Source organism: Castanea sativa, chromosome 5 (genome assembly GCF_040712315.1).
Source record: "Castanea sativa cultivar Marrone di Chiusa Pesio chromosome 5, ASM4071231v1".
Lineage (NCBI taxonomy): Eukaryota > Viridiplantae > Streptophyta > Magnoliopsida > Fagales > Fagaceae > Castanea > Castanea sativa.
Genome location: NC_134017.1, coordinates 16,413,739 through 16,426,446, shown reverse-complemented (window position 1 = coordinate 16,426,446; position 12,708 = coordinate 16,413,739). Strand labels below are relative to the sequence as shown.

Here is a 12,708-nt window from a genome sequence, read left to right as displayed (position 1 = left end):
AATTGCCCCTTATTAACTATCCCTCACTGTTACGCATCTTCTTCCCCCACAGTCTCTTTGTCTCTCGCTTTGCTCCCCTAGTCCAAAACTCTTGCTTTCATCAACTTCAAAGATGAACTTCGCATCAACCAAAAAAAGGTAAGAATATTTACAACTAAAAAAATGAATGACCACCGCAAGAGTAAAGTCATTTAATACCATTTTCTTCACTGTACAATAACCATAGCTTCTTCCAAGTTCCAACAACTCCAAATGCAGAGTTTAATGACAAACAAAAAGCCTAACTTCCATTTTTTTTTTTTTTTCTTTTGCTTTGCAAACATCCACTTTCTCTAAATTTTAGCTCTCCTTTTTAAATTTTGTCTTCTGTGTTGGAAAAAAAAAAACTAAAAAACCTGATTTTTTTCCCAAAGAACAAGGAAAAACCAAATAATTCAAGACTGGGTTTTCATGAGCATATTCTAAAAGCACTTTATTTCCTTTCCCTCTTAATTCTTACAAACACAAATGCCTCTCCAAACTCAGTGGGGTTGACCGAGTGGTTGGGCACTCGATTTCAAAGTGGCTATCTTGAGTTTGACTAGGAGCTCCTTAGTTCAAGTCTGGGCACTAGTACTTTAAAATAACTCCATGGGCCAGTGATTTACCCCGCTATGGGCCCACCCATCATGAACAGTGATTAGTCTCTGGTTAAAAGCTTTAAGAAATAACTGTGGGAAATCAAAAAAAAAAAATTCCTCTCCATACCATGAATTACTATTTTCTTCCTTAAAAGTCTTATTAAACCCAATTTTTCATTGAAAACTTTTCTGGGTATTTTCCCATAAAGGAAAACAGTGCTTTAACAAGCAAAGGGTGTTTTGGTCTTTACACAATGTGTCACCTAAGGAAAATCATGTGCAAGTCATGTGCTATTAATTTCTGTTTAACTTAACCGTAAAAGTAACGTCGGTGTGCAAAGTGTGATAGTTTAGGGTGCAAAGTGTGCGTTCAAATAGTTTATGGTGCAAAGTGTAATCTGATGTATAGTTTAGGGCGGTAAAGTGTAATTTTCCATTTATATCCCTAAACTTTGTAAAAAGATTTTTTAATAGTTTAGAGAAAAAAATAAAGATGAAAAAATAACATTTTCAATAATTTAGGGATGAAAAACAAACTTTTAGTAAAGTTTAAGGAAATAAATAAAACATTTTCAATAATTTAAGGGCTAAATATGAAATTTTCAATAGTTTAGGGATGAAAAATAAACTTCTTAAAGTTTAGGGATGAAAAACGAATTTTTGGTAACGTTTAAGGACCAAACAAAATAGAATCTTACCCTTTAAATTATGTTTAAGTTATTAATGACATATCAACTTATAAACTCTTTATATTGTAAAATTTATGTTTTCCCTATCATTACATCACACGTTACTCAACTCGAAATCTATTTAGTGAAACTGGTTCCCTATTCTAATATAATTACTGATAAGCCCTATCTAAATTATCATTATAGGAAAATGCTAAAATTACAAACTATATATATAATGAAACAAGATACAGCACCTGATTTTTAGGTGAATTGGTGAACCGTGAACTGCAACCCAAATACCAAATGTTGGGTTTTGCTGTTTTGGTTATAAATTATTGGATAAATTACAATTAGCATCCTTGAGATTTGGAATAAAGCCAAACAAGTCCAAAACATTTCAAAACTAACAGATTTGGTCTCTGAATCATATGCTAAATACAACATTTTCATTTCTAAGAGCATATGGTTTAGGGACCAAATTGGTTATTTCTTAAATATTTTGGACCTACTTGGTATTAGTTCAAATCTCAAGGATGCCGATTGTAATTTACCTTAAATTATTTAATCGAGCTTGAATGCTTTATACTCAAAACTTCCACCACCCTGACAATCTACCGAAAATGGTACATAGACAATTTCTATTCTGGATTAATGGATTTCCTTCTTCTTCTTCTTCTTTTTAGCCAATTTGCTATACATTAAAAATAATAAAATAAAATAAAGCAATCTGATGATGCACAAAAATCGTCAGTGAGTTGATTGTCCACACGCACACCAATTAGGGTACCTGAAGAACAAAAGAACAAACAACCAACAAAGAACATCAGTGGGGTATCGGCCAAAGACCCTCCAAAAATTAAGTCAATGACAATAGAATCTCTAGGAACTCAATAGTGTGAGAGCTAGGAATTTTCATGTTCCTTAAGGAAGATGAGGCTTAGTGCTTATATAGTAGTGTAAAGCTAACCAAGATCTCTTGAATGTAGAAGCTTTCCTTGTAGAGAAGATATGGAGTTAAGGCCCCGAGATCTTAGGGCTTTTCTTCCCATATAGATAAGATATGGACTTGGTGTGCAAGTTATTTCCATATAGGGACTCATGAGTGGAGGATACGTAAAGGCTTGTGGAACCCAATTAGTTCAATCATCTATATGCATTTACCTCCATCCGTCAGTATGCGTCTACCTCCAACCATCAGTGTGCGAATGAGGAAGTACAAATGTGCCTGTCGATCACATAATTAGTTGCCTAATGGGACCTTTGGGAAGAGTGGACAATTGACTCGTCGATATGTCGAGAACTCAACCCGACGGGTCTTTGATTCGTGGGTTCCATTGGAAGGGACGTCCACCCTAACGGGCCAAACTGTGTAGATGCTTTTGCAGGATGAAAATACCCTTATCACAACCAAAGGAGATCGTACATATAAATTATAAATAAACATATGCAAGTGGAAACCAAATTGGATTTTGGATTACCTCAAGACAAAACCATTAATTTTACTTTACATTGTCCACGCCTCCAAAATAAGTCAATAAAATTAAATTATACCAAAACAACCCTAACTAGAAGTAAGATACACTATGTTCTATTTATTGCTAATTTTGGAGTGACAATTCTTGTTAGCAGGTCATGTTTGTGTCATTTTGAGACAAGAGAGAGTATTCAAATACTTAGCTCAACCTAAATTTGATCCATTTTATAGTCGTGTTAAAGCGCCTCAACTACAACACAATTTGATTGTTAAGTGAATTGACACAACATGATCCATTTCAATCTGTTTAATACATAGTCTAAGAAAATAAAGTAAAAAAGAGCATTTTTTTCTCTCTCTCTCTGTTTTGAGTAAAAGGGTAAGGAGCTTTATCCATCGTTTGGGAGAAGGGGATAAAATGGAATAGAAAGGAACGAACAGAATAATTTTAGAATATTCTTCCCTTCCTTTGTTTGAGAGTTTTAATGGAGAGAATGGAAAGTTTCCTAATTTAGAAGTTCAAGTGAGAGGGAATGGAATGAGTACAAGAAAACACTCATTCTTCTCTATTCTCTTAAAATCTCAAATTTTCATTCCCTCCAAAATTGGGAGGAATGGGAGGAGATAGAATTAGATTTAATGAATTTTTCACTAAAACTCTCAAAATACCCTTATATATTCAACTCTTTATTTTAAAATAGGGTTGTAGGGATAAAGGGCCCAAAAGTATATATTGGGCTGTAGGCCTTGTCCAAGGACGCTTAGTGGTCTGAGAACAAATAGGCAATAAAGAAGACGTAAGAGTCAGAGCGCCACGAACAAACTATGACTGCGAGGGTTTGGGAAGGTAATCCAATGAGGAATGCCTCATCGACTAAGCAAAGTAAAGGTCGGAAGGATTGGTCTACCCTTGAGAGCAACACTTCGAAAGGTTCTACTACTAAGGATAAACATCAGGGAAACATAGGACAAATGGAAGCTAAGAAATATATAAGGGAAAGCTGCTACCACCGAATTGAATGCTTTGCAGCTAACCCTCTGGCCGCATTAATGTGGAGATGATACCTGAATAATGGTCAACATTCTTACAGCTACTCCCAAAGACTTCAAGAAGGTATTGATGGGACAAAGATCAAAGTCAACAACTTGACCTACATGTGAACGATAGAGATGAAGAAGAGAGGGGTATATAATAGAGAAAGAAGCCCCTTACAAAGGGATGGATCGGAGAATTAAGAGAAAAGACTACAACAACAAGAACTAGACTTATAACCAAATTCAAAAAATATATATACCAGAACTAATCTCCTCAAACTGTGCCAATGACAATTTTCTTTAGATAAAACCAGTTTATCTTTATTTTCTTGTCGTCTGGATCCACTATAATTGTTATCGAACTCATTAGAGTCTAGTTTTCTAACCCACTCTCTACAAATTCATTGTATTGGGCTCTTTGGGCCTAAACCCTGTTACCATTTGGGCTTAGGAACTAAACCGTGACCTTACAAGGGTCTAATAGTAATATTGTTATAAAATGAATTTATTTCATTCCCTCTATATTACTCTCAAATAAGATTACTTACATTTTCATTCATTTCCATACCTTTATTTTAAAATATCCAATCAAGTTTACTTAATTCCATTTCATTCCACTATTTTCCATTCATTTCCCTTGCTTAAATGCATTCTATTCAATTCTATTATTTTCATTCTCTTATGATCATTTCATTCCATTCCATTTCATTCTCTTATGAACTTCCAAACGAAGTCTTAGAGTTGCAATGAAGAATTTATCAATATAACCATCAAAATCCTTCCATTTCCCCAATCATATTTATTATTCAAATTTTTGTTAGATAAAAGACATTTATTTATATGAATCGTGTCATTTGGAGTTGTTTGTGAGGTAAGTTAACATAGAATTGACTCACTTATCAAACATATTAAAGTGTGTCAACTCGTTTGACACAAAATTCATGTACACTAAATTTTAACCCGCAAAAAATTGTGTTGTGTCCATGTGTGTCTTCTTATACCAATTTGTTGTGAAAGCGGAAGCTTGAGACAATACCAAAGCTTGATTGCGAGAAAGGGCCTGGGCAATCATTCTTACATAGATGGAGTGTAATACAAGTCTATTATTGTCAGACTCACATTGTCATCTCAGGTTGTCTTTTATGCATTTCCCTCCCAATATACATTATTGGGTGCATAAACTAATCAAACTGATCGTTAAGACAATATTTCTTGCAGCTTCAGGGATGCTTTTCTTCTTTTTTCTCTTTTTTTCTTTTTTCTTCATTGGGAAAGAATAAAATCAACCAAAATTACATCTAATATAAGTCATGAAATACCAAGAAGGAAAGCCATCCAAAGGCATCCTTCAAGGCAGCCACACGAGGCAAGAGAAAAACAAAATAGGCCAGGCGTTCAGTGCAAGATCCAGAACACCTACTCCGAGGATATACATGTGTGTGTGTGTGTATATATATATATATATATATATGTGTGTGTGTGTGTGTACGTAGAGAGAGAGAGAGAGAGAGAGAGAGAGAGAGAGAGATGATTCAATGTGCGAAAATTGCTAGCCTAACAAACATCATGCTTATCGAGCCAGTTTGATAGATTTGTGTTTTGGGCTGCATTTAGCATTTAAAACCATGATGTATTTGAACTTTCGAACAACTTTTAATCCAACTGAAATACTTTATAATTTATATCGAATAACATGTTACACTTTGATTATTTCAAATCCACATTAATAGTGTTTTAATCCATCCATGAATTTCATGGATTAGAAAATTTCTACTTTTATATCCTAGTCAGGCCATTTAAACTAAACATGGAAGTTCTTATTAAAACACAAGAAAAAACAACTAAACATGGAAATTCTAATTCTTCTCTTTGAATACTTTCACAAATGAACTATTAAGGGTGAATGGTACTTTCAGTCTTGTACAATTCCAAAAAAGAAAAAATCAAGCATTTCCCACCAGGAGAAAAATAGCAAAAGAAAAACCTGATTCAAGCTTACAAGTGCTGAAACTCTCATATGTATAGTAAATTGCCTTGGAAGTAGCATATTGGCTTATAACCTAGATGACATAAAACCAGTTAACCAGCCTAAACTCCAAACATCAGATCCATGACTTTAGACACCAAAGATTTTGTTGGGGAAGCAATGGCACCTCCTGACTGCCGAGTATTGGTACTGCCATTTTGAAGATAATAGGGGCGAGAGGGGGCTTTCAATGTGTTCAGTTCTGAGGATTTTGTGGACGGTTGAGGAGGTAAAGTCATGAATCCCTGATTGTTGACCCTTTCACTCAAAGCCTGGCGTTGCATTGGATCCAATGGCTTAACACCTACAATTAGTACCCCATTGATTTGCATGCCATTCTTGCTGAGAGCCTTCTGAGCATCAAATCGATTCTGCACCAACAAAAAAGCAACCAAATCAGTAACACTTTTCCAAACTCCAAACCTGAGGAGAGGGAGGGGGTCGGGGAGGCCAGAAACAAGAGTGGATATTATAACCCCTACAGCAGATTAGAAAGCATTACTGAACCACAATTCCAACAAAGGGGCAAGATCATTGTTAGAGAAGACATCATTTATAAACTTTACTTGGACCGCTTTTGAAGGCAAATTTTGCTTGTGTTACCAATAGAAGTACTTCAAAATTCTAATCGAACACTACACAAGGTTGTCTATATCATGTTTCACATATTATAATACCTCAAGTGCAACAGATGTCCTCAAGGCAATATCAGAAGTTAGATATAGATATGTAATTTCATCTATAGTGTATGTACACTATAGATGTAATTCAAGACTTTTTTATGTAAAAAACATGGACACAGTTTTCCTAATTAACTACATGAATAAGATAATTGACTTCATGTATTTACAAGAATTGTTTTTCATACAGTGACATGACCGGTTAAGAAATAGTTTATATGCAAATCATGAATCCACGAAACCATGTCTTATCATCACATCAACATAACATACATGATCCTGCTTAAGATTGCATGCCATTGAAGTGCTACATCAGGTCAAGAGTTTCTATTTTCTACCCTAGCATTAAGAGCATATAAAATGGAAGGATCAATATTATACACTTGTCGCACATGCATAATCCACTGGAGCATCCAGCCAACAAGAAGCCAGCTTTGAACACAACAAGAATGGATAGCAGTTTTTCCAGATTTAGCAAATCAAAGCAAAGGAAAAGTTTACAACGGATGACACCTTGGTAAGGTTAGGATCAACAGAAAACAATTACTAAAATTAGTTATGCTCAGCCAGCCATTTTATAATTATTACTACTTATAAAAATTTATTATTATTATCATTTCTATCACCTTCTGAGTTATTTATTTTCCCATTTGTCATAAAATTCTTATTACAAAACTTGAAAAAAATGTGCTTTTCACTTGACAAAGTGATAGTAACATCAAAGGCCCAAAGAAAAGGCAGAAAGAAGAGATTGTTGATGTCATATGAAAGAAAACCAAATTTATCAAACTTGAAACAACAATTAAAGAGAACCTGATATAGAATGTGCATCCAGTTAGCTTCTCTTGGACCTGGAACATGTTTCAAAATCACACCACACTTTTCAAACTCCCTCAAAACTAAGTTCGTGTCAGATGGGGAAAACCTGGAAATAAAAAAGAACAGTATTATAGGCCCACAATGTAATAAGTGTTTATATAAGACTAATAAAAAATAAATAAATGTTTAATGAGCACATTTTATATAATTAAAGAATTGATAACTAAGGAAATATCACAAACATTGCTTTAAAGGGCTTAAGCCTCAAGTAAGACACTCAGATGCAGACCTAGAAGCTTCAAACAGTAGAACTTCACATTTGAGAGGTGGAAAACACCTTGAGGCATGCTCAACCTTGAGTCTCTTGTCTATCATGTAAAAACAAAGTAGAAGCCTTAAAGATGCTTCAATTCTCACGTATAACCAGCTATAAATTAATATATATCAATATTGCCTAGATGACTTATTCATTTTGTTCTTGTCAATATCAACTGAACCCCTGGCATCTCCCTCAACATAGTCTACTGTGCCTACTTGCTTTAACTTAAAATCCAGTCTATTTTCAGTACCAGCTTATGTATAACTTTTTAAAGCCTCACTTTTTCTAGGTGCCTTTGGACTTTTATCCAACTTATTTTTTAGTAACATAAGCCAATGCAATGAGCTCATCCAAATGCACACTAAGGGGTCAATCCCAATCCAATTTTCATTGATCAACATCCAATTAATAATGCAATATCCTTTTTTTTTTCTTTTCTAGCCTCATTTTGTTACCACAACTACTTCTTCTCATTCTCTTCCCTCATTCATTACAGTTTTCTCTTTGGATCTACCATGATTAAAATTCCAAGAACCCCCTGGCCTATTCCCCTAAGCCACTCTATTCAACTTCAAGCTACATAATATAAATCCCCCCTGTGCTTGATTTTCTTTTACTTCATCCTTATCTTCATAGAGTTTGCATCCTTTATCTCAATTCCATTTTAAACATAATTAGCACCATGACTTTAAGATGAGGGCTTTTGACAAGTCTATAGCTGGAACAAGCTCTAAAAACATAAATATAAATTGCGTAGCTATTTCATTTAAAAATTTCTGCAACTTTATAGGTATACCAATAACTAGCTTGTAGGAATTGTGAAAATATTAGAGAATCAGGACATAATTCAACCAGAGACCAATCAACAACATTTTTAGTATTATAAATCATTGAATCAAATCAAGTGGGCAATTTAGTCTGTTGTACTTGATAAAAAATTAACTCATGTTCTGTTTTCAATAAATCCACAACAGAAGTGTTCATTTTCCCAATGGACAACCAGTGACATTAAAGTCCTTGTTCTTTTATATTGTTAAACATAAAGGAAGTACAAAGCCAATGTACCAAACAAGAATGATATAAGGTCACTATATTATCACTTTATATCATTCTAGTTATTACTTTAAGGCAAAAATACTATTTTTGCCCTTACATTGTGGGATCATTATCAATTTGGTACCTATCAATTTGGTCCTTGTTATTTTTAACTTGCAATCAATTTCCGTTAGTGAGTTGATGGTAGGAATCAAATCGACTGCAAGATGAAAATAACAAGAACCAAACTGATTGCTACCAAAATGTAGGGACCAAATTGACAATGACGCCGAAATGATATTTTCGCCTTACTTTAACCATGAGAACGATGTGTTGTAAGACCCAATGAGCTAAATATGTGTTTTTAACTCTTGAAGGGATAAATTGTAAAGCTAATGAGCTCTAGCTCAGACAGCACCCTCCTCCTCCTATAATAAACGGTGAAGTGGAAGCTTGTGGGTTGCGTGTGTAAACTTACCAATAAAAGATGAATTATACAAAAGGTTTAGCATACAAAAAAGTGTATAAGATTAAGCAGAGACTGCCATAAGCAAATAGAATTCAATTGTTTCAAGGATTAATGGAAATTTCATGTAATGGTGCTCTGTTAAAAATATATATGCACTAGGAACCAATCTGTATAGTTCTTTTTTAAGATAGAAATCTTATGTAACCCATATAACTAAAAAGTATTTCTAGCATGTCAGACTCAAATATAAAATTATTTTCAAGGCCCCAACTCCATCAACCTTTTAATTATTGAGGCAATTAGCGGAAATTATGTCGTTGGCTACAATGACAATTTGTAGACCATCTTTCTGGAAAGCATCATTTTCTAAAGATTTCGCTTGATATGAAATGTTTGCAGAGCTTTGAATAACATAAAAGATGCAAAGATATTAAAAGTAACAGACAGGCATGAAACAAAAGAAAGGATAAAACAATACCCATAGACAGTAACCCATTCTTCCTCATTGAGGTGACCTGTGGGCAAGCAATTCCTCTGTACCTCTGGTCTTGCAACTTCCCTTGGGGGTGGAAGTGTGATCAAAGCACCAGGCTGAACCACACCCTCAACAGGCGAACTCTTACCTTTATCTTCTTGCTCACTGCCACTCTTTGCAGGTGACCACCAATTCAAACCCGCCGAACTCTGTTGGTTTTGCTGTGCGCCCATCAGGGCATAAGAAGTGCTTGCCTCTGATTTGTTTTTCCCTGGAGTTGAGATGTCCCGACCAGAACTCTGGACAGGAGTTCTGGGGTCTGATTTGGCTTCTGGAGATAATGGGTAATCTGGAATCCCAGATTCAGGAGAAAAATCTGACCGGTCTTCCAAGGTGAAAACAGGAGGAGGTGGAAGATCCGACCCTGCAAAATTCTCACGCCACAAAGCAGATACTGCTGCTGCCCGACCTGGACTTGAAAACTTCCCCCTCTGGGCAGAAACAGGAGATGCCAAATCTTGAAAAAACAACGACTGCCTCCCAGATCTGGGAGTTCTCTGTACTGTGGTGCTCATCTTACAATATTTTTAGAATGAAATGAAGCCTCTGCAAACCAGCACAAAACTAATTACCCCTCCATTCAGTTTCTATAAAAATAACAAGTAGACAAAAATAAAGGTTCTAGTCTCAAGTAAGAGTATGATCATTCCACAGGGCACAGTACAATCCAAAAAACCAAAACAAAAAATCTATTTATTCCTGAGCTCACAAATGAATACTACTTCATTCAATGATTTAAATTAGCATTCCTTTTCATTTCTTTCTCAGCAACATTCGATAACAACAACCAAGCTTGAGTCTCAAAATTTATGGGTCAGCTATGGACCCTCAATAGATTATTTAGGGTCAGCCATTTACATTTCTCAGCAACACAATATATAATCAACTGAACAAGGACTGCACTGCACGCTTTTTTTTTTTTTTAAAGGTGAAGAAGCAGTAAAGTTAATCCAGCTTAGGAAGCTAAAATTCATTCATTGATATCTACTAGAATTACTAACCACAGAATTCAAAATCAACCAAAAACCCTAAGCAACAATCCACATACAATCTAATCATCCAAATTACCATTTACATACATTTTTCCTAATTCTCTCAGCAACAATAGCAAACAAAATACAAACCACCAATCACACAAATAACTAAATAAATAAACCTTCAAAGCAATACCCTCTCGTTTGGTTTGCGAGAAAAAAAAAAAAAAAAAAAAAAAAAAAGCAAGAGAACCATCTAGAACCTAAGAACTATTGAGTACCTAAGTTAACACTCTCACAGCTTTTTTTCCTCCTAAACCAAGTTCCTCACTAAGCTAGACAGTGGAACGTCAGAAAACTCAAAAATCGTGACCCTACAAAAATCAAAACTCATTTTTTTATTCTTTTCCTTCGTTTTTTCTCAGCAACCAAACAAAAACAATAGAGAGAGAGAGCGTACCTGGCGAGAGAGAGATTAGGGTTTTGGTGAAATGGGTTGGTTTGTAATGTTTTGATATTGGGGTTTTTTTTTTTTTTTTGCTGAGCTAATTTTCCCTCCCAAAAGTTATGGAAGCTGAGCTTCAGCTCAGAGCTCGTAGTTGTAGTACCAAATGAAATCAAAAACGAAAACGATGTGTTTTTAAAAATGAAAAAGGAACTTTTTGATTTTGAAACCCTAAAGCCTATTTCCAAATTCAAATTTGATCTTGGAAAGAGTTTTGGACGAAATGACCAAAACACCCTCTTCCTACTCTGTTTTGGTCAGCTGCTTTGCCATCACTCACTCGCGCTACTTTTTTGCCTTCACAATTATAAAGTCGCAATCAGCGCATCCAAACTAGGGTCTATTTAAATAAAACTTATTTTATTGAAATTAAAATTAAAAATTAAAAATATTGTAGTAAAATAATTTTTAAATGTGTGAATAGTATTGCAAAACTTATTTTTAATGAAAAAGTACATAAATAGTGTCGTGAACAGTGCTCGTTAGTGGTGAACAATGTTTTTTGTCCCTTAAAAGCTGAAAAGCTACCCGGAAAAAAAATTTTAAAAAAAAGAGTTGAAACGTGAACAACCAAAACGTAGACACAAATAATCTGGATCCAAACACATTCTAGATGTGCTAAATGTGCCAAATGCCAAATATTTGGCACATTTGGCACATCAAACACCAAAAAATTCACTTTATCAAATGTTCCAAATTTCATAATTTTTGCCACATAGGAACAGTACCGTTGTATTTTGCCACGGCACGAATGAATATGGCATTCTGGTTTATTATTTTTTTATTCGACTTTTCTCTCTCCTCTCACTTCTTTAATTGATTTTCTCTCTCTCCTCACAATCTGTCTCTCTCTCCCAACCGGTGTTCTCCCTCAACCTCAAACGTCTTTCTCTCTCTTTGCACCTCAAATCAAACCCAAAAATCTTCTTTCTTCTCTCTTTGCACCTCAAATCAAACTCCAATTCCCAGTTCAAAACAAAACCTAGAAATGGAATCATCACAAACCAAACAGATCTTCATCCTGTCAGAGAAAGAACAAAGGAATCAGCGATGGAGGTGAGGTAGAGCTTGGTGCCAGGGACAGCGAAGCCATGAAGATCGGCGTGAGAGCAGTAAGCGAGGTTTGTAAGGAATCGGCGATGGAGGCGAGGTAGAGCTTGGTGCCAGGGGCAACGAAGCCATGAAGATCGGCGTGCAGTAAGCAAGGTTCATGAGGGCGAGGTCTGCCGCCGGAGTTTTTGTCACGATCATGCTTGTCGACAATGGTGAAACCCGGTTTTTATTCAGGTCAAGCCCGTGGAGTTGGGGTTCTAATCGGATTGGATCAAATGGAATGGAATGGAATGGAATGGGTTTGGTTGCAATCTGTTCAATCTATGGGTTTTTTTTTGGTTTTTTTTTTTTTGGCTGCAATTTGGGTTGATCTGATATTGCCATATTGGTGAGTAATTGTAGTGGTTGGTTTGCAATAGAGGTGCTATTGCGACAGTGGATATTGGTGGCTGGTGGTTGTGCCATTGATGTTGTTGCTGTTGTTGATGAAAAT

At 35.3% G+C, this 12,708-nt stretch overlaps 1 protein-coding gene across 1 annotated transcript; it reads right to left on the bottom strand.

Annotated features, from left to right (window-relative positions):
- Positions 1 to 5,635: 5,635 nt before the first annotated feature.
- LOC142636545 (nuclear pore complex protein NUP35) lies at positions 5,636 to 11,387 on the bottom strand. The gene is made up of 4 exons (XM_075810798.1): positions 11,118 to 11,387; positions 9,627 to 10,229; positions 7,320 to 7,431; positions 5,636 to 6,197 (listed from the first exon to the last, which is right to left on the bottom strand). The coding sequence occupies exons 2-4, from the start codon at positions 10,196 to 10,198 to the stop codon at positions 5,889 to 5,891; spliced, it is 993 nt and encodes a 330-aa protein (XP_075666913.1). The 5' UTR covers positions 10,199 to 10,229; positions 11,118 to 11,387; the 3' UTR covers positions 5,636 to 5,888.
- Between the last annotated feature and the right edge of the window lie 1,321 nt (positions 11,388 to 12,708).

Excerpts from the sequence above, each read along its gene's own strand:
- LOC142636545 (XM_075810798.1), bottom strand. The coding sequence starts at position 10,198 with ATGAGCACCACAGTACAGAGAACTCCCAGATCTGGGAGGCAGTCGTTG. Across the intron at positions 7,432-9,626 it reads GAATGGGTTACTGTCTATGG|GTTTTCCCCATCTGACACGA; the intron begins GTATTGTTTTAT and ends TTTTATTTCCAG. Across the intron at positions 6,198-7,319 it reads GGATGCACATTCTATATCAG|AATCGATTTGATGCTCAGAA; the intron begins GTTCTCTTTAAT and ends TTGTTGGTGCAG.